The following is a 26682-nucleotide window of genomic DNA, read 5'->3' as shown; positions in this document are numbered from 1 at the left end:
TTGGTGGAAAGTATACATAACACCTTAAGCAGAGAGAATGTGAGAGCTGAAGGTCCTCTGGATATTTTGTGAATCATCAAAAAAGAACACTGAACTCATACTTCACAAGAATGGGTATCAGCTGCTTCTAAAGAAAGTTAGCAAAAACATCCCTAATTTTACTTGAAGAAAGGAAGATCATTTTAACTGTTTGACCTTTGTAGAACATAAACACACCTCCAACTCGAAAATCAGCTGATCACACCCAGAGAAGTAATTTGCTTAAGAAATAAGAAGTTGACAATATTTTCCCATTTGTCATTTCATTACTGCAATTCAACACAGTAGTGTATTGATGAGAAAATATAGTTAGAAATGATACCATAAGGATTTCATATTTTATCTTAAAAAAAAATCAAAAATACTGCTGCTGGCAATGATGAGATCTTTTAAGGGAGCCAATGAAGCACTGCTGTTCAGAAGAATATAGTCAGAAAGCATCATCTTAGTCTTGTATCTATACATGAAAAGCATCCAAAAGGGACAAAATCCCAGTATTATTAGTTACTAGGAAAGCCCTCTTAGAGGATTGCTGGTCATCTACAGTGCTATAGGTATGTTCTTCAGTAAATCTGAAAAATGCACATGTGCAATAGAATAATACTATGACGAAAATGCCATGCTGACAAAAGGGAGGCATTGTAGTACATGCTACTTTATATATATTAACTTGCCTGAAACTAGCTTGGAAATATCCAACCTCAGAACTGCAACGTATTTAAAAAATGTGTTGGGATCAGCATCATATAAGCCAGTTGGCCAATCATTATGACATCATCTTGATGACATTTCTCTGTCTGTCTGCTGAGAAGTCATGGGATAACTATGGAACAGGTAGCACTGTAGCATTCTAGCAGCTTAAATACCTCTGCAGTTTTCTGCAGATCAAATAAACAGCCAGCTGGTCACACCACTTAATGACATACTGCTCAGCTATAAACTGAGCCTTTTCCCTATTCATCTTCCCAATTAGGCACATTTGCTTATGAATCACTGAGTGATTTATTGGCTGAGAAGGAAAAAAAAAGGAAAAGAAAGAGGGAAATAAAAGGAAAAAGAGGGAAATAAAAGGAAGAAGAGGGATGTGAAGCCTCTATTGTGTGACAGAGAGAATAGGCTGAGCAAGGGACACACAGAGCCCTTGCTATAGGGAGAATGGAAGATGAATATGGGAAAAGGACTGGTTAGGAAGGGGCAGCAGTGAAGAAAATGATGGAAAAAGATTTGTAGCACAATAATTATTTGTGTGATAGAAGATAGGCTGGTTGCCAGGACTCCCTAAAACAGAATGGAGAAAAGGAAGGCAGCTTACAATGTCTGTGAGTGGAGAAGTGAAAAGACACAACAGCAAGGTCAATAAATACATCCTGTAAAAGCAGTATTGCATTGGCACAATCCTCCAGCATACACAGAGTCTTCATTCTTCAACTTTTGTACATCTATGATCAAAAAGAAAGGGGCAAGTCCAAGAGTTATTACTAATTTAAATGAAATTAAGGTAGCTAATTACTCAGATATGGTACAGTAGCATACCCATTGTTGTCCTAGAGTGAAATTTCATTTGTTCTATTTATTAGCAAAACTTCAGTGACCTGTACAGTGGTACAAAATACACCATTGGCAAGTTCGAGGATGAAATCATGGACTGCTGTACAGAGGAACATAGAAAGGCTGGAGAAGTGTGCTGACACGAATGCCATGAAGTTCCACAAAGGCAGTGAAATGTCCTGCATTGGGGTAGGTACAACCCCGGTGCACTGGGATATACTGGGGGGGCAAATAGCCAGCAGGCAGCTTTGCAAAAAAGGACATGGAAGTCCTGGTGGACAACAAATGGAACACAAGTCAGTGGTATGCACTTGCTGTGATACACACTGAGTTGCACTAACAAAGAGTGTAGCCAGCAGGTTGATGGGAGTGATAATTTCCCTGTCTTCAACACTCATGCAGCTGCTTCTGGAGTCCAAGTTTGAGCCTGCTAGTACAAAAGAGACACAGAATAAGAGTTGTGAGGGCAGCTGAGAGCCAGAAAGGCAGTTAGTGTGTTGAAGAACATGCCAGGCAAGGAGAAACTTACAGCACTGGACTTGTTCAGCTAGTAAAGCAGGCTAAGATATGCCTACTTTAATTCTGTTTCACCTCAGTGCCTGGCTGCAGAATGATTGCACCATATTATAGAACATGAATGATTGTTCTGTGCCTAGTACAAGTATTAATATAAAATATCTTCCATTTTAATTAGGAATTTGTGGAAAAAAAACAACAAAAAAATGGCTGCAGAAAGCACCATATTTTCTGCAGCTGATTGCACATGGCACGCCTGGCAGGGTGCAAGACATTCACACAGTGCATTTCATTGAGCATGCCATAGTTGGTGTGACATGTCACAGCAAAGAAGCCAGTTTGTCATATGCCTTCCACTTCACTGAAATTTGTGCCAGGCTATGGAAAACATGGTAAGCATGAATGGAAATCTATCAACAGCCAGATCTTTGTCTGCAAAATAAAAATAAACAACACGCTGACTTGAATTATGTTGCTATTATGTCACAATCCTTGTTTTTTTCCCCAGTTTCTATTGTCAAAGGGCAGAATGTGAAATTTGTGGACTAAGAGTAGATAGTTCTATATGTCTTTTACCAGGATTTATTCTATTTTTATTACTACTCATCTACAGAATCCTAGAGCTGCTATGGCACATTCTGCTCTGCAACTTACATTACTTAGAGTTGACATAAACAAAAATCTATACTAAAACAAGAAAAAAGGCAAATTTTATTAACATCTGTAATCTTGTAACCTTCTTAAGTAAAGGATTTTTATATGTGAATGAACTAGAAAGAAAAACCTCAAATAAACAGATCTAGGTGAATGTTAAAGATGTGTTGGCACTCTTGGCTGGAACGTTGGGTAAAACACTTGCATATTTCAGCATATGTTCCCATCTACCCACTTTGCAATACAGTGCAGCTACAACACATAATTGTGAGCTCATTTGGGTACTTTCTGAACACCATCCAGGCATTTCTGTTGACTGTATTGTTTAGCCTACTACCTTTCAATTTCTTTCAAAGCCCTGGAAAATATTTGATTCTTAATGCGCGCACATGCACACACACACACTCACAAACACGCTTCACCCATGTTTAATAGTCAGAGCTAACAGGTTTGCACCATTGAATATACAGTAGGCTATGTTGAACAACGAAAGCATGCTCAAGAGATATATTACTAGATGAGCAGAGGACCACATTTAGTTCAAGATAACAGCTTGTATCACTGCAATCGTGGCAATGGTAGTGCAAGATAAACCAGAAATATGTGTTTCTGTAGAAAGAGCTCATCTACTAAGGTCTACCATGTGCTGATGAGATGGATCTCTAGACTGCTGCCTAGTGCAAGGAGCTCATAATAATGCTCTAATAAGCCTGGCAATCCTTTGTCAGCCTGCTTGTACAAAAAAATCCAAGAAGTCCGTATTTGCTACGCCACTACAATTTGCAGCCTGCTGTGACCATCTCCTGTGCAAAGAGAAGAATGTTTTTTTAAACCAGACATAGGTAAGTAAGGAGTAAGACTGATGGTGGAAAGGCCTCTCAAAATTCCTCCAAAATTTAAATAAAAAACGTAAGGAGAGTAAGCTCTGGACCATAGACTGCTGCTGGAGACAATTAAACAGTAAGATAGATGACCAATGAGACAGTGTAGTGAAATACTCTGTGGGTCTTATTGAGTACATAGACACAGAAAAGCACTAGGAGGAACCTTGTCCACAGCAAGACCTGATGCTGGATGCATACCACTGAGACATGGATTATTTTGGAAACATAAGGGAGGGATTTCTGGGCTGCAGTCAGTGTGATTATATTTATGATGTTGGATTTAGCTTCTGTAATGTTGGAAGTTGTTCCATTTCCTTCTCCAGGTGCAACCCACTGCAAGTTCCAAATAGAGTCATAGTAAATAACGAAGTCATTTGTATGCTTTTACAAAATGTCCATACAGTGACAGAAAAAATAGAATCATAGAATCATTTAGGTTGGAAAAGGTCTCTAAGATCAGCAAGTCCAACCTTTAACCTTACACTGCCAGGTCCACCACTAAATCACATCCGTAAACACCACATCTACATGTCTTTTAAATATCTCTAGGAATGGTGATTCAACCACTTCTGTGGTGGCTTGTTTCAATGCTTGACAACCCCTTTGGTGGAGTAATTTTTTCTTAATATCCAATCTAAATCTCCCCTGGTGCAACTTGAAGCCATTTCCTCTCGTCACAGAATCACAGAATCATAGAATCACCAGGTTGGAAAAGACCTTTTGGATCATCGAGTCCAACCATTCTGATCTGCCACTAAACCATGTCCCTGAGCACCTCATCCACCCATCTTTTATATACCTCCAGGGATGGAGACTCAACCCCCTCCCTGGGTAGCCTGTTCCAGTGCCCAATGACCCTTTCTGTGAAAATTTTTTTTCTGATGTCCAGCCTGAACCTCCCATGGTGCAGCTTGAGGCCATTCCCTCTCGTCCTGTCCCCTGTCACTTGGGAGAAGAGGCCAGCTATTGCTCGTTACTTGGGAGAAGAGACTAATACTCACTTTGCCATTACCTCCTTTCAGGTAGCTGTAGGGAATGATAAGGTCTCCTCTGAGCCTCTTTTTTTCCAGACTAAGCAACCCCAATTCCTTCAGCTGCTCCTTATAAGGCTTGTGCTCCAGACCCTTCACCAGCATTATGATCTTAGAATCAGAACAGAAATTCTGGGAAACACTAATCGGAGAGATGTATTATACAGAGGTTCCCAGTGACAAGGAGTAGATGGGAAAGCTTTCTACAGGTAATTCTGCCTTGTGCCCTCTCCATCTGGGCTGTTTGGCAAAACTCCTCATCCTACTTTATGATCATGTGAATATTCTCACATATTCCCTCTGCCGGTTCCAACTAGGGAAGCTTGACATTTTTATGCATCAAACAGACCAGCCAGTGAGTCAGAAGCTGAGTCAAGGAGATATTCAACACCTTGTCTTCTTCTGACTGGTTATAACCAAGCATCACTACGATGCTTATTTACTGTTGTGAATTTTAGTATGTGTATGTATAGATGAAATGAATCCACTTTTTTCATGCCACATAAGATATTTTACCGTTTCCTTGCTGACATGGAAATATGTGCACTTACATTCATCATGTGTAACCAGGCAACAAACTTTAAAGGTTGTCTTTTATTCAACAGCTCAGTCACAGTAAGTATTACTAAGTGACTCAGCCACTGGCTTGAACAGGTGCAGGCATAGCCTGGTACCTTGAACATGTGGAGGCCGGTCACAAGTTGTGTCCCACAGGGCTCAGTGCTGGGTCCAGCCCTGTTCAATGTCTTTATCAATGACCTGGATAAAGGCATTGAGTGCACCCTTAGCAAGTTTGCTGGGAGGAAGTGTCAATGTGCTTGAGGGTAGAGAGGCTCTGTACAGGGGTTCGATATGCTTGAGGGTAGGGATCTGAACAGGTTTGACCACTGAGCTGAGACCAATGGGACGAGGTTTGAAAACACCAAATGCCAGGTACTGCACTTGAAGCACAACAACCTGTGCAGTGCTACAGACTAGGGGAAGAGTGGCTAGGAAGCTGCCCAGAGGAGAAGGACCTGGGGATGTTGACTGACAGCCGACTGAACATGAGCCAGCAGTGTGCCCAGGTGGCCAAGAAGCCAATGGCATCGTGGCTTGTATCAGAAATGGCGTGGCCCGTGGCCAGCAGGACCAGGGAGGTTATTCTTCTTCTGTACTCAGCACTGCTGAGACTGCCCCTCGCTACTGTGTTCGGTTCTGGGCCCCTCACTGCAAGAAGGATGTTGAGGCTCTGGAGCGAGTCCAGAGAAGAGCAACGAAGCTGGTGAAAGGGCTGGAGAACAGGCCTTACGAGGGGCAGCTGAGAGAGCTGGGGTAGTTTATCCTTGAGAAGAGGAGGTTGAGGTGAGACCTTATTGCTCTCTACAACTACCTGAAAGGAGGTTGTGGAGAGGAGGGAGCTGGCTTCTTCTCTCAAGCAACGGGGGTCAGGACAAGAGGGAATGGCCTCAAGCTACACCAGGGGAGGTTCAGAGTGGATATCAGGTAAAAATTTTCACAGAAAGGGTCATTGGGCACTGGCAGAGGCTGCCCAGGGAGGGGGTTGAGTCACCATCCCTGGAGGTATATAAAAGACGGGTAGATGGGCTGCTCAGGGACATGGTTTAGTGACAGACAGGAATGCTTGTCCTCGATGATCCTGTGGGTCTTTTCCAACCTGGCGATTCTATGACTCTATATGAACTGGATCTTATAATTCTATAATACAGAGGTACAAAGGCAAGTATTAAGAAATGGATCCACCATTTAATTCGGAATTTTATGGTTCTATGTGTAGTGTTGTCCAAATGTTACCGTGAGGCTGTTCTAGGCAAATCTGAATCATGGGAGTTTGTGTCCTGATTAGAAACCTTTAAATGCAAGAAGGAAAAGAATTTAAAAAAAGGCATCTCTAGTGTACTGTTGCTTTTTGTTCAGCATTTAAAGAATTAGAGAGCAAGAGAATACCAAAAACATATTCAAAACTGGCTAACTTTTCAGTCAGATCCTGTCACAAGTGAACACTTTTCTTTCCAGCATGCATGTTGTAAAGTAACTAGGACAGTAGAGCTCAGCAAAGTAGCATGAAGAGTAGATTTTGTCAGGTTTCCAACAATGACTATTGACTGGCAACCCAGTCTTTTATTGAATTTAAGTAGTGCAATTTTAATTGTTTTGTACTATTAGTAGTATTAATCATTAAAAATCCAGATTCATTGGAATATGAAACAATAGAAGTCAAAACTCAGTGTACATCAGATCATAACAATGTGTAAAGAAGTTGCTTGTGTAAAGAAGTTGCTTTTATAAAGAACTGCCAGGCAAGGTTCACTTTGCTCCTCATTGCCTCTAAGAGGAGGATGAGGTGCCTGCATCCACAGCAAATATGATTTTTAGTTTTTAAGGCTATTGGAAGCACATATATAAACTCTGGTTGGAAATGTTCAAAATATTTTATGAATTTTCTTACAGTGACATAGAAATTGTCTTATGATAGACACCAGTATAAGAACATAATTAGTTTCACTCTTAATTAATACTGTATCATAAGCTTTTTAAACTAAGTCCTAGCACAACTACTACTTTAGAGGCAGAACTCATGTTCCATATCCTCAATTTTATTTAAATTACAGTGACTCCACGCCTTTTTCAGAATTTTTCAGCAGTGGAATTTACAGCGAAGTGCTCTAAGACATTAGGCATGGGAAGTATTGTTTCTAAACTTGCATCCCCTACCTTTCCCAACAGAGACAATGAAATCAGTGTTTCAATTATAGATCTTACACACAGTTGGGCAACAAATCAACTTTTGTCTGTTTATTCAAGGGTCAGTAGCATTTGTTTAGCTATAAATTTAGGTAAGGTGCAGACACTGATGCCATCCATTGCTCAATGAGATCTGACAAGAAAAATTATTCCTGGATTATACTCTTTTCTCCATCAGAGATTTATTACACAGACAATGCACAACACTGTGGGAGCTCCTAAATTGGGACTTAATGGCTGACAGCCTGCAGTGTTAAAGAAAAAAAAAAATCACTGTTCTCTAAAAGAAGTGAATTTTATGGAAGCAAAGGAAATGTCTTTGTTTTTTAATTCTGCAGTTAAAATATCATAACCAGTAAGGATGATTGAGACATCATGTGCAGAGAGAAAAGGCTATGTAGACTGAAAAAATCGATCAGACAGGCTATCACTGGTAGGCAGGGCAACTTGTCCTGCAGTCCTGATCTCGTAATTGCTCAAAGCAGCAGTCATTTTGGTGCATTAGTGAGAGATTTTTCATCTGTAACTTCTCTTAACTTTAGGAATGGGATTAGAGATCCTAGGTGGACTTTTCTCAGCCTGTAGAAGCAAAAGTACTTTTACACAGAGGCTTTGCACACATAGACATGCAGGCAAAATATGAAAGTTTTTTACATAGAAATGGATAGCAGCCCATTACTATTAACATTTATTTAAACACAGGGTCTTATAGCTCAAGAATAACTTGGATATATCGTACTTGTTTCAATACTTATTTAGTTACTCCTGCTAGACCAGAGGAGTCTGCACTGTCTGGCAGCTCTGGCCTCCTGTTAGCTTCAAGTGGTGTCAGAAGTGTGCATGTTGAGGAACTGGCTCCACCGTGTGGATTATGGAAAATGAACACTACAAGTCCAGCAGTAAGTCTTTACCCCAGTTTTCAGTAAGAATGCTTGCATTGTTTATAGGATAAAGGTAGGATGAACAGTGGGAATGTCAGCAAAAAGAAAAACAAACCAAAACAAAACCCACGGGGAATTGGAAGAATTAAAAATCTTAATCCATTAAAGCTTTACTATTGCCACCATATAGGTCTGAGAGCACTGGCCCATGGTGTCCCTGGGCTAGTCCCATGATGAAACTGGTCTAACTCCAGGAAGGAATTTTGAGTTTTCTGACAGATCTTCTGCAAGACGTTAATAACAATAAGAGTGCCAATGTGCTACTCAAATTCACCAAAGGCATATTTTTTTCCTGACACCTGGTATATGTTCTGCTTACCAGTGGCATGAGAGAATTGCAAAAGCATGAATTAGTGTAAACCTCTGGCTGTGAGAATTAGTGATGCAATCAGTGAGACTTTAAGAACTCCCATTCAGGTACCATTGTGTGTAAGAGCATTTGCTTGTGCTACGTCTAGGTATCATTCAGTAGTGCAGCCACTTCTTTTGCATATTTGATGCAATCAGCACTTCCAAACTTCTTGTTGAATTCTCTCCTAGAAAAACAGGATGCCATTTCCAGGGAGATCTTGTTAAACAGAGTTCTTAACAGAAGCATTATGATTTATTATTCCAATCTTTTCAGTTTTCTGAAGTAGAAACAATTCCTTTAACTAGATGAAGTTTGCTCTACCATCCTACTTATTTACCATCTTAATGATAATTCTAATCCTCTTATATATTCTTAACAATCCTTCATTTGCACCTATGTTCTTCAGAGTCATTCTTATGGAAGGTGAAATATTAATTTAGACCACGGATTTAGATTATCTCTGCCTTATCCTGATTGCACAGAAGCTGCATTTCTTCTCCATCTTCCTTTTTCATGGCTGATTTTCCCATTCGTTATGTATTTTTTTCAAAACTCAAAATTGACATGACTTCTGACCAAGTCCACTTTACTTACATAATGTCTGACATCAAAGATACATTTCCATTTCTTACTGTCACTTACTCTCAACAGCCTTTTTGGTCATTATTCATCACTAAGCGCAGCATTCCTTTTCAGTGGTTTGCAATGTAAATTCCAGGGAATTTTTTTTTTGTTATAAAGAACAGCAAGTGTTTCCCTCATTTAAGTGTATGGACTTCTTCAGTTCAGTTAACTTGTATTTACACAAATACCAAATCCTAATCTTCTTGAAATTAAAAGCTTTGAAGCATTTTTATCTGTTCTTTTGACTTAAATGGAAGCAATTCGCTACAATCAATGCCAAATCCATTTCAAGGATGAGCACACTTACACATTGAAATCCAAGTTACAATAGCATAGAACATAATCTCCTGTTGGATTCATGATTAACTGATAAAGATATCTGGCATTTATTACATACAGGATTAAGTGGATGGTACACATTCTTGCAATTATTTTGCTGCCCAGTCCAGATACAGAACGTTACAATTTTCTATAATAGCAATACTCTGTTGGTGTTTATTTTCCTAGTAATATCACAAGGTCTCCATCTGTATATAAATCTCTTTCTATGTTTTAATGAACATAAAACTTCACAGTCTTCCTGTCTCTCCCTCACAAATAACCCTGAACTGGTCCATCTCATTTTATTACACTGTTTTGCGAATCAACACGTACAGCAGCCCCAAGCTGAAAAGTAAGTTCTTAAAGAACGAATGAGTCTGATTTGATCTGTAATTCATCATTAGCTGTACTGGTTTTGGGGGGAAAATGTTATAATAAGTTATTCCAAATTCTTGGATTTGGAAATAAGATGATTCCTGAATACAGGCTTTGTGCTACAATGTTGACAAAGATAAATGCCAGAATTCATTGAGATGAAAGGCAGATAGATGAGGTGGAACACATAGTTTATAGCTGCTTCCTTTGCTGATGCACGGGACAAAAAAACTCAGGAAGAAATAAATATTGTTCCATTTTGCTAAACTCGCCAACAGCATGAACATTCTTTAACTCTGATTACTCAGCAGATAAACACCAACAAGCTGATGCAGGAGTGTCTTTCTCTCAGATACATTTAAAATAATATCTATTCTTTTCATTTTGTAGTAGAAATGCATAACCACAGGCTGACTGTATAGCGAGGGTCAAACCAGCCACTCACAATTCAATTATGAATTTGCACCCAAATTCAGATGGTGGGAAATTGTTGCAATTAATACAAAAAGCTTTGAAATCATAGGAATAAGCTTTTACTTTTACAGTAATTGGACTTGTGATGTGTGGGAAGCCGAGAGATTTTAGTCAAAACCTAAGAGGTGATGATTCATTTCAATCATTTGCCTGCAGCTGCTGCAATTAATATACACATTACATACATTAAAGTAACCAAGGATTTAGGGTAATTTTTACTTTTTTTTTTTTACTTCATCACTGCCCAGAGGCTTTTTTCTCTGGTTAAGATAGATGAGGCAGCAGGATTAAAGTTCACAAGTTTGTTACCAAGGTAATCAATACTAAGCAACACTGTTCAAAGCAAAAAAGGCAGTGGAACAAAACTGCATATGCTTTGTTCTTCAAGAAAAATAAAAGTGTGAAGACTATTTGCAATGAGGTTAATGCTTTTGTGTAGCAATAGTTTGAAGACAGAATGGAATCAGATCAAATGCCTGAGGGAATAATATAAATTTTGGACTTTATTTTCTCTTGTGCCAACATGCAAAGCATACGTTTACTATTGGAACCAACTATGTCAGTAGTTGATGAACTGCTTATTCTGCCTTTCAAAAAGCAGCAGAAGAAACATGCAAATAAAGCAAAGTGCCCTCATTATCTGACTTTGTGGACAATTAATATATTAATTCATTTTAACAAGTTTAATTCATGGGCTTAAAAAGTCTAAATTAATCAGGAAAGTTTAGAATGATGTAGCACTTCAACAAAATGATCCATGTGCTTCTTACAAGAAACAAAAATTCAGATCCAATTTAGAAATACTGACAATCGTACATGAATGTATGAATTTGGGAAGATCTAAGAGAATGTTTGTTTCCAGGCAAGAAATAAAAAGTTTTTCTGTACCTGAAAATAGAGAACAAGTGATACTGTCCTGATATCTCATATTTTTTAGGACCTATTTGATTGAATACACAGAAACCAGGATGAGATATTCTAGTAAACTCCAACAGCTAAAAAGGCGACTACTAGAGTGCCTGTCCACCCTTATTACAAGCATATGTATCAAAGAAGAGAGTAGTAAGGTATTCTACTAACTTCCTGTTATTTTCAATTATCACATAGCATTAGAAATAACACCAGAAATCAATTTTTTATTTAAGTCTATTTATTGTTCCTCTGAAGACACAAAAGCTGTTATTTTAAATGCAGGCAACTAATCCTGTTTTATTGCCCCAGTAACAAGAGATTAAAACATCACAGTCAATGGCTTTTAGGTAGAAAGGCTCAAACTTTCATGTCATTTGTGTTGAAATTTTCTCAACACCATGATCAACTGCATATGGATATGAGAAAAAACTTTACATGTAAGACATGGAACAGTAGTAAAAAATGTTGCTTATGAGCTTCCTGTAGAAACATTTTTATGTGTTGAGAAGATGTACAGAATCAGGAGTTTAAAGAAGATCTAAGAGACTCTTAAAATCAAGTTGCAGGTGCTACAATGGTAATATCAAAAGCTGATCTTCTGATAAGATTAAGCCAATGCCAAAATGTATGTAAACAAGATTCAATCAACTTCTGCTACCATGAGCTCGGGTTTTTTTTCAAATAAAACTGCCTTACACTAAGCAAAATATGCTTCTAATAAAATGAAACAGTAATTTTCAATAGGAATTCAGCAATTCTTTGAACATTTCAAAATGATTATTGAGGATCAAACTCTGCCCTCAGTTTCCTTCCCAAATTCTCACTGAATTGTACTAGAAGTAACAGCAGAATTTGTCCAGTGTTGGCCAATCATTATTTTCCTGTTGGAGCATGATTTTTATAGTAAAGGTGAGACGTGGAATAGTGAAGGAAAACTGGGAAATGCCTATTCTAGCCATATGTAACCCTGCTTTTTTCAGACTTTGACATATCCCTTATAAACATTGCTGTGAGCATGTTTGTGGCAACATCTCCAGAAGAACTCCACCTACTGAGGAGATAGAGGAATATAGAGAATCTAGAAGCTTCATTTGCTGAAGGATTTCTGCACCATTTCTGCACTATGACCACCCAATCTCCTATATGTACACTACTTTGTAATCACCCTGAGAGTAAATATAGCATAGTAGATCTTTACTCACATAGTCTGCATGAGGGTTCAACGTAGATGGTACTTGTATTGTGCTGTTTAGGAAGCATACTGAAATAGATAGTGTTTACATGATGAAGGACCAGAGAAGATGATTTAGAAGCTTCTGTCTGCCAGTGATTCTTTGCTCAGATTATATGTGTGAGCTGATACATCTCCCCAGAAAGTAACAGAGCTAAACAGACTCCAGTTATAGTCTCTAACTACACAGAGACACAATAAATGAACACTTAGGTGATTTAACCTGGATTTTTCAGTAGTGGGGAAGACAAATGACACATATGAGTCATCCACAATAGATGAAATCATTAATATGCAGACTAAGATGTCAAAAATAAAACTGAGGCAGAGCAACAAAACCATCATCCTGGGAGGTAACATAGTCAGAGCACCAGAAGAAAAGCACTTCCCCCTCAGCAGTTCTAAAGCTTCTATACTAAATGCAAGGCAACGTGATATAAGCAGCACTCTATAGCTAGAAGAAAAGATCAATGGGCAGCAGCAAGACAGCAAATGCTGAGATGACAGCAAGGTGTCTTTTATTCTTCTCACACAGAAGCTGAGTATGCCTGATTGCATGCTCAAAATACGAATCTAATCTTGAAAAACAAACTAGGAACAAGAGAGGGAAAGAAAACTCTGGTATGTTAAAGAGGAACTTATTCTTTGGATGTTCATGCTGGAGGTGGGATATCTGAGAAAAATCACTAGTAGAGGTGCTGTAGGAGCAGCACCTGTTCATATACTGTTCATATTCCTCCTGTTCATATACTGTTGACCCACTGTGATTTCTTCATTCCTGAACTTCTGGTTCATTTTTCTGCCTTTACTACATTTCCTTTGAAAATCATTTTAAATGTTGAAATGGAGTCCATTTTTCTTCTGAGACCACATGGCAGAGAATTGACCCTACCACAAATGCTGAGGCGTTTGGGGTCAAGAATCACATACATATCACATTTCCTTATTATGGTTAGTATTTGCATACAGTATTGTTTCTGCTTTCAAAATGAGCTTCAGTTTTACCACTCAGAATTTCAAGCTGAGAAACACAGATCTGGAACCAGAGGAAAAGCAGTAGACAGCAAAAGCTAACTACACTTTGGGCTGCAGGGGTTTTCTCACTCAGGTTCAGCAGAGTGAGACTTGAAACTTCACTTGAATGAGGCTCTCACTATCCTGCCCTTCAGAGGCTGAGGTGGGCGCCAGTTATCAACAAGTGGGTTCACAGGCTCATTCTCACCATTCTTGGAAAGGCTACGGAGCTTCGCCATCTGCAAGGAAGAAAAATTAAAGTGTCTATGTGAATTAACCTGAAACCAGTGTGGACCTTGATGCCTAGAACAAACCCTGAGACAGAAAAGGAATTTTCTTACATAAGACAAGCAGCCAACAGAAATTGTTGGTAAAGTCACTGCAGCCCAATGGCAAGCACTGTTTCTGTGGAGCTTTGCACTCTTTATGCACAGAACAGTGCATCATCTGACCCTTGCCTGGGCTTCTTTTGGATTTTTCCCTGATCCACACTCAAAAGTGGAAAAAGACTAGGGGCCTCCTCTGCTGGAGCTGGATTGCAGTCAAATAATTTGTGAAAATATGGCTATCTGTGAAGGAAAAGTCTATGCAAGGTAGTCTGATAAAAAAAGCTGGTCTGCAAAAGTTCATACTTTGTTCTGTAAGGCAGGAAGTGCCAACTGGGTTATTGAGTTGAGTCATTAATTCAGCATGTAGCTGTTGTTTTCCAAATTAATTTAATATCAATGTTACTTTGTTAATTATTTATCTTGCATCAGAATGTGCAACAACTCTGTTCTGAAAACAGCCAAATCAGTAAAAGGCTATATTCTGACTTTGACTGCAGAAGCAGAAAATAGTATAAATAACCAGAAAATTTTAATGCAAGAAGTAAAAAGAAGGTCACCTTATCCAGACTGGTTCTCTATCCTTTTTCCTGTGCAAATGCACATTTGAGCTATGTGAATACAATTAGTAAATTAATTTGTATGAATACCCAGGTTCAGATAGCCTAGCTAGTTTAATCCTTCTCGCTGATGACTTTTAGAAAGTCAACATCTGGACTAGCAAGTTCTTAAACTGGGAAACCAGCTGTTAGTCTGATTTGCTACTCAATGCTGACGCACGGAGAATGACCTGAGTCTGCTGTGATAGCTGATTTTTGTGGCTCAGGAGCAATTCCTGTACACAGGTTTTCAGGATCCCAAAAGCACTCCTGCTGAAGATCCTACAGGAGGTGTCTAGGAAGAGAGCCTGAGAGGTCAGTTTTACAGCGCAGTTCAACAGTCGGTTCTGCCAGGCAGTTTCTCACAGTCCTCAGCTAAAGTTTTCCATATCAAAAAATGCAAAGTAACGTAAAGCTTGTAAATTATCACACTCACATACTGAGACGCTGTTGAAAACTGGTAAAGGTAAAGTAGCAGAAGTGTCTTGAGTTTACCTGGTCTGGGCTGACTTCAATCGGCTCCCTCAGGAGAATCCAAGTGATGCACTCTTCACAAGGAGGGGTAGTGAATGAACCGTGGTAAGTCCAGTAGTCCCGAGATTTGGGGAAAAGAATTGAAGGATCAAAGTGGAGAAAAGGAGCCTCTTTCCCCTTAGGGAAATAAAAAAAACCAACAACAATTCTCTGCAGTAACTCTAGGGATGTGCATCTTAAAAGCCATCAGTATCTTCCTATAAAGAAGGAATTAAATCTCAAGATTCATGCACTAGATAAATCTCCTTTTCTTCCTGTCAAGCATTTGCCCTGCCATTCATAATAATTGTCATTTTGATTCCATTAATAAATTAAAAGAAATTACAAACATATATGTGTGGGACAAAAGCAAATTCATTGTTAATTTTTAATATTCTCAAATTATCAAAATTTGATTTTATTTTGGGTCACCTGGGATGAAAGTTAAAGGCTGTGGCAATGCAGGTACTGATACCTTTTTATCCCATAGAACAGTGGCCAGACATTTATACTAGATTCATTACAGTGTTCTACTCTCTCTGAAGGATTTTAAATCTGTGTATCCCTCTCCTCCCCAAATCATGCTCTAATCATGCCGACACTCAATCTTCTTGTTGGTAATATTACACTTAATGCAGAAAAAATAAAATATTTCCTAGAAGGATGCTGGATCCTAAACATCTTACAGCTGAAGCTGTTTATCACCGGACAAGGGAGAATAGCAGACACCAGACAACATTTCCAGGAAAGTTTTTCTTTTCCACTAAATGGGATACTCGAGAGAATATCTCCACAGGATTGTGATGAGATTTTCTTATCCTCTCAGAATGACAAGAACAAAACAAGAAAGCTCAGTTTTCTACTGACATTTAGGATACAATTCTGGAAAGTGAAACCTATTATTCTTAATTCCTTCTCCCATCATGAAGAATTTCCTCTAGGTAGAAACAGAATATTGCCTTACAAAGAGCAATGGGAGGAGCCGAAATCTTTTCCACACATCCTTTAACAAAATATGGGTAGAAAGAATAACATTGAGACTCCAAATATATCTTCCTGACAAAATTATTCTGTAAATTCAATGTGAATTTGCAAATAACTTCACAAACAAAATTGTGCATTTTCAGTAAATACTGAAATTATTTACAGTAATTTCTCAGTGTCTGAGAAACCCCTTTGTCTGTAATGTATCATAGCAAATGAAACTGCATGTGTGATAAATACACTGGTGATACCATCTGTTACTCCTTCCTGAAGAAAAAAAGTAATCTTGGTAAAATGTATGTGATCACAGAAAAAAGACCCATAAAAGATAAAACACAAGATATGATTGTTTGCATATGCACCTATATTTCTCTGCTTTCTTTCACTTATTGCTTTTTCCAGAACCACTAGAGAGAATATCTGCACGTGGGAAATCAGATTTCTATATTTTCAGCTGTTAGAAGTCATAAAATCTCCAGTTAGGCAGTCTTAGATAGAATGTAATGGAGTGGATATCACTGCCATCTTGTCTTCACTACATGACACAATGTCTCATAGGGTGATTGATCAACTTTTTATTAACTGTGGCAAAGCTCTTCTGCCTATAAATAGCAAAAAAAAAGAAAAAAATAGGGATTATGAGAGAAAGCTGAATCTGTATTAAGACAGGGGAGCAATGGGTAAGGCAAAAAAATGGCATTTGGTTACCCAGCAGAAAGAACTTAATTGTACCTGAAGACTAAGAAAAGATTGAAAAAATATTACTCTGAGTGAACAGGAAACATATTTCAAACTCAGACCCATACACATCAATAGCAATAAAGTTGAAAGAAAGAGCTTACAAAAATATAGAATTTCTAAAGTTTACCTAAGCCCCTTAACAGCCTTCTGCAGTTTTATTCCCAAGTGACAGGGGACTGGAAAAGAGGAAATGGCGTCAAGCTCCGCCAGGGGAGGTTCAGGCTGGACATGAGAAAATTTTTTTTCACAGAAAGGGCCATTGGGCACTGGAGCAGGCTGCCCAGGGAGGTGGTTGATTCACCTTCCCTGGAGGTGTTTAAGGGACAGGTGGATGAGGTGCTGAGGGTCATGGATTAGTATTTGATAGGAATGGTTGGACTTGATGATCCTGTGGGTCTTTTCCAACCTAGTGATTCTGTGGGGTTGTTTGCAGCTTCTGGCTATCAAGAACTGCAGGGTGGGGTGGTGGAAATCCTTTGAAAGGAGAGTAAATGTTGAAGTAACTATTCATGCAATAGGTATGGACTTAGGCCAGCATTTAAACTGAAAAAATTTACAATAGGTTTGCAGTGCTACTTGTGCTAGTAGTATAGGAAGACAGAACGAGGACTGGTGCAGAAACTGTACTGTGTATTCCCTTTTAAAAAATTAATTCAGTTCCAACTTAAAATTAATCAAGTTTTTAGTCTCCCTTACACTGAGCTTGCTCCATCTTTCCTACTAGTTTCTTCCCATTTCGTGTTTACTAATTTTCTGACTCAATTATAAGCATTTCTTTCGGCCACTGGTGTCCTCAAGTTCAAAGAGCTCTTCATTTGTTCTTGATATTTGCAAACTAGCATACTTTTACAAAGCAGTATCAATAACACTACCAATTGTGCATGCAAGTATTAACAGAAAATTCTCTACAAGAAGAATATTTACAGAAGTGAGGTGTTATATGTTTATGTCAAAGAAGTATCCTGCTCCAAAGTCTAATGTATCACCTCTGGTGCTACTGTTAGGTGTCAGAATGGTGCCAAAAAAATTAATGTGAACTTAAGATTTCTGCTTGTGCTGCTTTTATACCACATTATATCACAAAAATGGTTTTCATACCTTGGTCTTAATGTTATCAATTTCTTCAAGAATTCTCTTCATCTCTGGTTTGGGAGTTTTTCCAACCTGTAATGCAAAGCACAAGCACTGTATTTTTTCATCACATTCCACAAGATCTGAAAGAAATGGAGTACATCCCATCTGTCAAGCTAGGCAGCAGTACTTTCAGAGCATCCAGTACAAACTAACACAAAACTGTGTGTGTTAAAAGAACATCTGGAATACCAGACTCTAAACTGGCTTTGCAATTGAAAAATGCATTGTAAGACCCTACAAGGTTATTTCCCACTCTCTGAGAAACAAACTGTGCAGTGAGACAGCATCTTCTACATCCTCCAGGGCCTAGCTCTTGGTTCCTGGTTTGAAAGCAACCCACAACCACTCTAAGAGCCGGAGTTTCTGTTGAGACTTCAAATATTCTGCAGTACATGCACACGTACGCAGTCAGGTCAGATTTCATGTAAGATATATGATGAGATTCATGTCATGACCTCCTTGAGCTGTGGGGTCACTTTATTGCTTGTGTTCATGATGTTCAGCGTCTCCAAAAGCTTTGACATATTTCTGCATCCCAGCGGAGTAAAGACAATATGCCTATGTTATGCTGTTATGGCCACATCTTGTTCCTTGTTCCAAAACAGATAAAATTCAGTTCTTCAGGAGATAATTCAACCTCTATTTCAGCAATATCAAAATCCCTGCTCATGGAACATGACACACTCAGAGCAAAACAACAGCTCCTAAGCCCAAGAACAATGAGGAAACAGGGAAAAAAGGCCAGAGAAGATAGAGTGATTCTAACTTTTCTACACCTTTTAGCTGATCTTAGAATGGTTAATAGGAATATAATGTTGTGCTTTTGTAAGTTTTGTTTTACAAGATAAAGCTTTAAGCTAAAATAGAACAAAAGTAATGATAAAGGGAGAATGATTGAGGGACATGGTCATAGGGGAGATCTGGACAGGTGCTGACCTTCAGCTTATGTTAACCACAAGAAAAAAGGTCAGGCTGGCTCACAGTATAACAGAATTAAAATGACATTGGATCTAGCCTGTCCAAGGACACTGTGGCAAAATTAATTACATCCACTAGCTGTTGCTTGAACAAATGCAGCTTACTAGTGATAAATGAATAGAAGGAAGGCGATTCTCTGATGCTGTGCTGAAGCTGAAATTCCCACCAGCAGGTAAAATGACAGCCACATAGCTGAAGTTTGCATACTTTATCACCATTAGGTTGTCTGCCTGTTAGTGTTTCTCAATGTCCTGGACCATACGCTGATTTGATACTAAGATTGCTTTCTTTCTGTTAAGTTTATAAAAAAATCAATTGGAAAATGTCAGTACAGCATTATTTTCTCATGAAGCTGTGGTATTTCAAAGTTAAGACACTCAGTCAAATACTTTTACCATCAATTCTTTCTTTTTGGAGTAGATTTGTCAAACTTGTTTTAATTCCCAGCTTATGTGGAGATCAGTAAGTGACCAAGGAAAGGAATCAATCAACATAATTTTGCTGCCAGGCTGATACAATACCTGCTAGAAGACAAAAGGCAGGAAGAAACACGCTTCCTATGTAGACTGTCCTTCTCACTCAGTACACCCCACAGCAAAGAGCTGGCCAGCTACCATACTCAACATTAGCAACTGTCCCAGACTTGAAGTTGTGTGTCTCTTGTTCAATACCACCCATGATATGTGCCACTGGTGTCACAAATGGTGTCAGAAGTCAGCTCTGAATGGGTTAATGCATGGAACTTGGCGGGCCCAAGGGCATATGCAACTTCAATTTGTACATCGCTTTGAATGTATTCCTGTAAAATTATGCAGTGCAGGCAAAAAATGATGGAAACTTTTTCCCTGGCACTAAAGAAAGATGAAAAAGAGAGAATATAAACACTGAATATTTGCCACTTACTTTCAGAAAAATGCCTACAACAGCCACACCATCAGGTTGCTTCAAAGCTCCAGCAAAATTGCCATGTTTCGGATTCCAGTGCACCATATGTAACTAAAAATGAATGAAACCTCCGTTATAAATGCATGAAATTGCCAAATGCACAATCTTACAATCTTTTAAATTAAATCATGAAAATTTTCCAGTACACTGTAAGTAAAGGAATGGAAATTGAAAAAAAAACTGTCTGTATTTCCTGTGCTGTTCCCATGTTTCCATGCACTTACAGTTTCTATAAAGAATCTCCTTGCATTTAATTGAAGCATAAAGGAAAGGAAACTGAGTTTTCTACACAATACACTCAAAAATAAATCAGACAATGCAACTATAAACAGTTTAGCCCAAGCACAACATGCACATATGCAGTGTATAAAACACGTACTGACATGCATGGCATCTCCAGTAGATTTTTAGATCTTCAGGTTATGCAGATGTCAGCTTGAGGATTTACACTGAGTTATATATACTGCATACACTATTGGTCTGTGTCTTACTGCTTTCAGCTCACTGTGCTGGAACTGAGTAGCTATAAGAGTAGTAACCTGGCATTTCTTTCTCATTTTTACTTTCAACAATGCTCTATTTTCTGGATGTATTTCAAGTTTTTCCATATTCTTCAAGAAAATCTCTGGCTTCTGTAACAGCTACAAATGCTGCAACCAGCAGCGTGGAATCTCAGAGTAAGTAGCATCTGGAACACAGAGCCGTATGAAAAAAACCCAGGAGTCTGGTGTACATTTTGAATGCACATTTTTTTCTGACACCATAATGTTTATTTAAAATAACAACAAAAAAAATTGTCCTAAATATAAATTAATGTATTGTTCTCTGTTTTTTTTTTCTCCTGACGATAAGGGTATTATTGCTGAGGATAAAGGTGGAGTAGCCATAACTCTTTGGTTGCATTCTAGCAAAAATTCACACATTCCAGGCTTTCTTCTCCTGTAAATAAATACCTAAGTATCACAAACAAAGCAAAGTAAAAAGCTTGAGGATGCGGAATTTGTCTGTTTAGTTGGCCACAGAAAGTAGAACACTGACATAGTTTGGCTGGGGTGAACGAATATGGAAAAAAACCAAACCATTGTCCACAGTCATCTCTGACATGTTCGTTCACGTTGACCCTGCAAATTATCTGCCTGAATTTTTCTCCTGTGATAGGTGGGCAAAATCCTGTAAGATCTGCTCATGGAGGGTATAGATGAAAGGCAGAAAAACTGCAGATTTTTGTGGGCATAGGTATATATTTTGAACTGATTCTCAATTAAGATGGAGGAAGGAAGTAACATTTGCTAGTAATTCACTTGCATAAATACATGTATTAATTTGAAGAAGCCTTCGGAGTGTAGAGCAGCCATTAATTTTAGCAAATTTAGTCAACAGTGCAGCAGCTCACATCAAAAAAAACAAACCTCTAACATCTGTTCTCCAGTTCTCAAAAGAAAACATAGATATTTTAGAGCACACATGTTCAGAGACTTGAAGACACTTTTTACCATTCTGAATTGGTTTTAAGGTGGATCTGATTTTGAATGTCAGTTTATCAAAGGTGCTTTTAGTGAGTTTATCTATTCATTAGCAATGCTTTCTGAAACTAACTTAATAATTCAAGCTATACCAGAAATGGCTAAAAGCTAAAACCCTCAGCAGAAAACAGATCTTCCTATTTGGAAATAACAAATCATTTTGTCTCAAATATTTTTAAAACCCTCTAAAATGCTAGCAAAAATTTTTGCTTGAAGAAGCAATTTTCATGTTAGTGTATACTTGCAAAGACACATTTGTTGGAAGATGCAATTTATAACACGGCACATTGATGAATATTCACAAGTTTCATAGGAAGATTTTAGAGGAAAAGTCCACAGCTAAATACTTGCAAAAGGGTGAATGGTTAATTTGTTGAGATGCATAATTAGTCAAATTCCAGTTAGTACTGAATACTACTATTAAAAGTCCTACCTCCGCTGCATATTTCTCTCCATCTATAACATGCTCAGAGCCATGGTCATCAGAGGAACCCCAATGCAAGTGAAGCTGACGCAGCCTGTAGGCTCCTGTGAGCGGCCCACCTCTCAGTACTGCAATTGATAATCTACATCAACACCAGCTTACAAAACACTGACATATATGTTTACTGAACAGGGACCCGTATTTTAGAAGTGTCCAGCTGACTGCAGCAGGGATCACAACACTCAACAGTTTACAAGACTGGGGTTCAATTCTCTTATCACTCAGGAATTAGTTCTGTTTCATGTGGAAACTGTAGAAACTGCTGTGAGTCAAGCACAGAATTAAACCCCAGTTGCCAAACAAGCCCCTTTTCTCTTGGCAAGTGGATGCCCTATAGTTCCTGATGTGGACAGAGAAGGAAGGTATTCAGAGCTGATTCTTGTCAAGAAATGGTCTGTTGTGAAATGGTTGGGGATAGCACTGTAAAATTAACTCAAAGGTGCTTTAAAGCGTCCCTCCAGTGCACGACTGGCATACTTTTTACAGCTCAAATGACTAGACAATGGTTACAGCATAGTTTGCTGCCTCTAAAATGAAACTCAAAGGATCTGCTTCTTGAAAGTTGTGGAAAAGAAGAAAGTTTAGGTCAAATGTGTTTTAAGTGATCTTGAGCAAGCAAAAGGTATAGTCCAAATTTAACATTGCTATCAATCAAACAAATTAAGAAGCCATTATTTCTGCTGTTCTTAGCCAAATAATGCTGACCACGCATCAGTCTGACAGTTTTCATCAACTCTGACTTTCCAAACATCACACCTGCTCTTTCAGTTCGGGAATTCTTTCGAGCAGGGATTGCTAAGGGGACAAGCTCTCAAATATATTTTTCGTTCATTACCTAAGGCAGGAACGAGACGTGTTTCCTTACACAGAAAGCTGATAATGCAGTTCACAACTGCAGTGCCAAAAGACCTGGTTTAAATAGCATTCAAGTTTGAACTTCTACCAGTAGCTTTGAAGTTCAAAGTTAACATTGAAATAAAATTTAAATCCTCCTGTGCCCAATGGTCTCAAATTAATTCTTGATATCATATGTGCTGGAATACCTACACATAGCAGGAGTTAACTTTGCAGTTTCTTTTTTTAGTTGGTAGGTGTCACTGGGGGGCAGAAACAAAGCCCTCTGTTGAGTTCTAGGCATGCAGTTCCTCTTAGGTTTTGAGTTTGTTCTCCACAAATAAATTATAACTAGCTCAATATAGCACCTATTAATCCTTCTGTAGAAGCATTTTAAGGACAATATGCCACATTATTATTACTATTATTACTATTGTTTCACTTTTGAATGTAGGACAAATAAGGCATAGACTCCAAGGCCCAAATACTCCCAATTACTTGCTTGCCATTTCACAGTATAATCACTGGGAGGCAGGAACTTGCAGAAGATGAATTTATGTGATCTACCTATGCTTACAAGCCAAATCAGAGCTGGAATTCATTTAGCAGTCATTTCTTACAAGTGGCCCTTTCCAAAGCTCAAGTACCACGAAGCACTTGGAAACAGCACTTTGTAATAGCAAGCAGGATCCCTCTAGCATAAATTTTTTTAACACTACATGTTTTCCATGTGATTAGATTAAAATAAGGCTATCTTCAAGCTAGATTTCTTTTTCTAGTTAAAACTACATCTGTGACTACTACTTATCCTCAGCTGCTGCCACCAGAGAAGCCAACAAATTTAGATAATGTTTATGAAATGCTCTCTTATATGGTTTTTCAGAGCTGTCAAACATTGTATTTGATTCCAATCAGACACACCCCTGTGAAAAGCTTGGGCCCCAAACTACTATCCAGCAGTCTGCAGAAAGTTAGCTATAGGAGCAAGGAGTGAATGTCCACACGGGAAAAAAAGAGATGATGGGGAAGGGAGAGGCAGGGAGGGTATGGAGGGAAGATATTTCAGAGGAAGTACTGCACTTTGCTTGGTCAGTCAGGATCTTTCTCTCCAATACAGTTCCCTGGACAGACATGCTCTTGAGCAGCCTCTGCCTAAACATTTCAGCCTTTAGGAAGCTGCAAAGATAGAGCAGAACCACATGGTTAGTGTTTGATAGGAATGGTTGGACTCGATGATCTGGTGGGTCTCTTCCAACCTGGTTATTCTATGATTCTATGATAATCAATTTACTACCCATGCTTTGGGGCATGGCATTGATTTTATGCAGTGCTTGTGGAAGAGCATTTCATGTTATAACGAAAGTTTCATCTGGGACCACTGTGTAGGAACTGGAGTAATAAATACTAAAACACCATACAAATACATAACAAATAATAAATAGCTAATAGTCCTAAATAGCTTAGATTCCATTTGCATGATGTAGTATAACAACAGGTAGATATAATGGTAAAGAAAGGAGTCCAAGGAAACAATGAGCTCATCCAGATAAGAAAGAAAGTGATCTTTCAAGGCACTGCAGATATATTTTGTTAATTGTATGGCTTACTAAGAAGAAAATCTCAATACAAATGACATCAAAGTAGATGCAGAGAAATACAATGGAAAGTAACTCCACTTGCCATTAATTAGATTGCATTCCTTCTTGATAAAGGTCTGATCAATATTAAATGCTCTTGAGATGTCTTCTTGTTATATGGGATTGTGAACGTATTATTCATTTTGACTGCTGTTGCCTGTCTGCATTCAGAGCTACACACTGATACAGCTCTGGAATAAAGTTCTGAACAACTTAACTTACAGATCCGAGACTGCTTTCTCTCAATTAAATAACAACGTCACTTCACAGCTTTCCAGAAGCTTTGAAATGCTGTTTTTTTATAAATGCTATTTTCATAAATTTATAGCTTTTCCAGGCTGTGAAGGATATTAATACTTCTCATACAAATGGAAAAAATCAAGATCCCAGTGGGTGGAAACATGACTTTTGTGTTTACAAGTGCTTCAGAGCACACATTAAACTCGTGCCAGTTTCTTCCCTTACACAAAGCCTGAGAATGCAGTGTCCACATTGAAGGAGGTGACCTAGGGAAGAGAAGCCCACCCTCCAGCTGAGTCTGCATACCAGGGCTGCCCCTGCAGCCACAGGCTCTCTGTCTCACCTGTGGTGGACCTAAACACAGCTGGATCCACCAGAACAAACTCTAGGAGTGCCTTCTTTATGTACCCAAATTATTTTTCTCTGCCAGCCCACCTAGGCCAGGCACCACGGGATGTGTTTTGATTCCCAGTGCTTTGCAAACCTCAATTCCCAACAAAGCCCAAGAGCTGAACCCAAACCCAACCTGATCGATCAAAAGTGTCATCGAAGACTACTCGGCAGGTGCGCCCATTGTTCAGGATGGTTTTCGCCGCCCCGGGATCGTAGCTGGCGTGCCAAGGGGCGAGCGAACTGTCGTGCCGCACATCTTTGCTGTTGATCTCAATGGGCGACTGCTTCTCTCCCTTGGCCATGGGGTAGTTCTCGTGCCAGCGCTCGGGTCCTGGGAGGGAGGGGAAGGCAAGAAATGTCACCTTGGCTCAGACTCGGCGCCCCTGACAGCCCTGCGCCCCCACTCACCGTTGTCGCTGTCGTAGCCCCACACGGACTGGGCCATGGTGGTGGTGATGGTGGTGATGGTCCCACTCGTGCCCCTACCCCACCCTCCGCGGCAGCTCTGGCACCGCGGTGCCCCCTGCCCTCCCCTTTTTCCCTCCTGCCCCGAGGGGCTTTTTATAGACCCCTGTGGCTCCGCGTCCTCCCCCGGGGGGTGGGCAGGGGAGGCTGCGAGGCGGGCAGGGGCGGGTGGAGGCATTTTATCCGCCCTGGTGGAGTCAGAGGTGCCGGCGGGACCTCCTATCGCCCCGCTCTCGCCGGTCCCTCCCCGGCCAGCCCTGCCCGGGCTGCGCTCCCCGGCGGGGACTCGAGCGGGACCTGCGGCAGGAGCGGTGCGAGCATCCCCGGCGAGCGGGGGCAGCGGGAGCCGCGGGCTGGATCGCTGACCTGCCCCACGGGCACGGGGAGAAGGGGGGCACAGCCCCCCAGCCCGGCTGGCTTGGCCCGGTGCAGGCAGTGAAATCTGCCCCAAGGACTCCGAGCGAGACCCCGATGCGTTACGGGCTTCAGAGCTTTGCTTCTCTCACAAATACTCAGTTCCCAAAGATGCCCGAAGGGAAATCTCGTAGCCTGCAAACCCAGGCTGGTGTGCAAAGCTACCCTCTGCCAGCCCGAAATGAGGCTGTTCCTTGCTAAATTCGGGTTTGAGCGTTCTCCTTCGAACGGGGAGCTTTGCATCTTTCCAAAGTTTTTCTCACATTAGGCAACTCAGCAGTCAATATCTAAGTCAGGAAAACAGCTGTTTTTCAGACGAGGGAGAGTTAGTGGTTGCTGTGGTTGTGATAGTTGGCTTTCTTCCTACATCTGTGTTGAATACTCAGAGCTTTTCTTTCAGATGCCAGCTTCCCTGCAGTGTCCCTTGGCTTTGTTATCACTGCTGCAACTGTATCTACCTCCTGCTAAACACTACCTCAAAGTACATACCTCCTGCTAAATAATATCACAAGCTAAATGTTTGGGAGTCAGCCAAAAACCATTGTGAACCACGGATATTTCCAACATAGTTGGAGCGAACTGGTTCAAATACTCCATGTACCCATCAGCACTGAAAAATAGTAGGGAAATAAAACTGCTGCTTTGAAAGGCTGTAAACTTTTTGTATTGTTTATGTAGTTCCTCATATCCTCCTTAGGCAGAAGTCAATAAAGAAAATGCTAGAAGGTGATCTAGATACAATGGCATAGAAAATTACATCTTTTCACTTTCAGAAGAGAACTCTGAAACAAAAGAAAAAGCAATCTGTTAC

General features: G+C 39.7%; 1 protein-coding gene across 1 annotated transcript; it reads right to left on the bottom strand.

The window, feature by feature from the left end:
• Window positions 1–10989: 10989 nt before the first annotated feature.
• On the bottom strand, window positions 10990–25540 carry LOC138719232 (carbonic anhydrase 3-like). Its single transcript, XM_069854309.1, has 7 exons — window positions 25401–25540; window positions 25126–25323; window positions 21838–21956; window positions 19840–19932; window positions 17923–17988; window positions 15082–15237; window positions 10990–13900 (listed from the first exon to the last, which is right to left on the bottom strand). The coding sequence occupies exons 1-7, from the start codon at window positions 25435–25437 to the stop codon at window positions 13781–13783; spliced, it is 789 nt and encodes a 262-aa protein (XP_069710410.1). The 5' UTR covers window positions 25438–25540; the 3' UTR covers window positions 10990–13780.
• Window positions 25541–26682: the final 1142 nt, after the last annotated feature.

The sequence above is a fragment of the Phaenicophaeus curvirostris genome, chromosome 3 (genome assembly GCF_032191515.1).
Source record: "Phaenicophaeus curvirostris isolate KB17595 chromosome 3, BPBGC_Pcur_1.0, whole genome shotgun sequence".
Lineage (NCBI taxonomy): Eukaryota > Metazoa > Chordata > Aves > Cuculiformes > Cuculidae > Phaenicophaeus > Phaenicophaeus curvirostris.
Note: the sequence above shows the minus strand (reverse complement) of the source record. Positions and strands in the feature narration are given on the sequence as shown.

Coding starts and splice junctions, on each gene's coding strand:
- LOC138719232 (XM_069854309.1), bottom strand. CDS start 25,437: ATGGCCCAGTCCGTGTGGGGCTACGACAGCGACAACG. Junction 21,957..25,125: donor TGACACTTTTGATCGATCAG/GTTGGGTTTGGG, acceptor TATCAATTGCAG/TACTGAGAGGTGGGCCGCTC. Junction 19,933..21,837: donor GAGAGAAATATGCAGCGGAG/GTAGGACTTTTA, acceptor ATTCATTTTTAG/TTACATATGGTGCACTGGAA.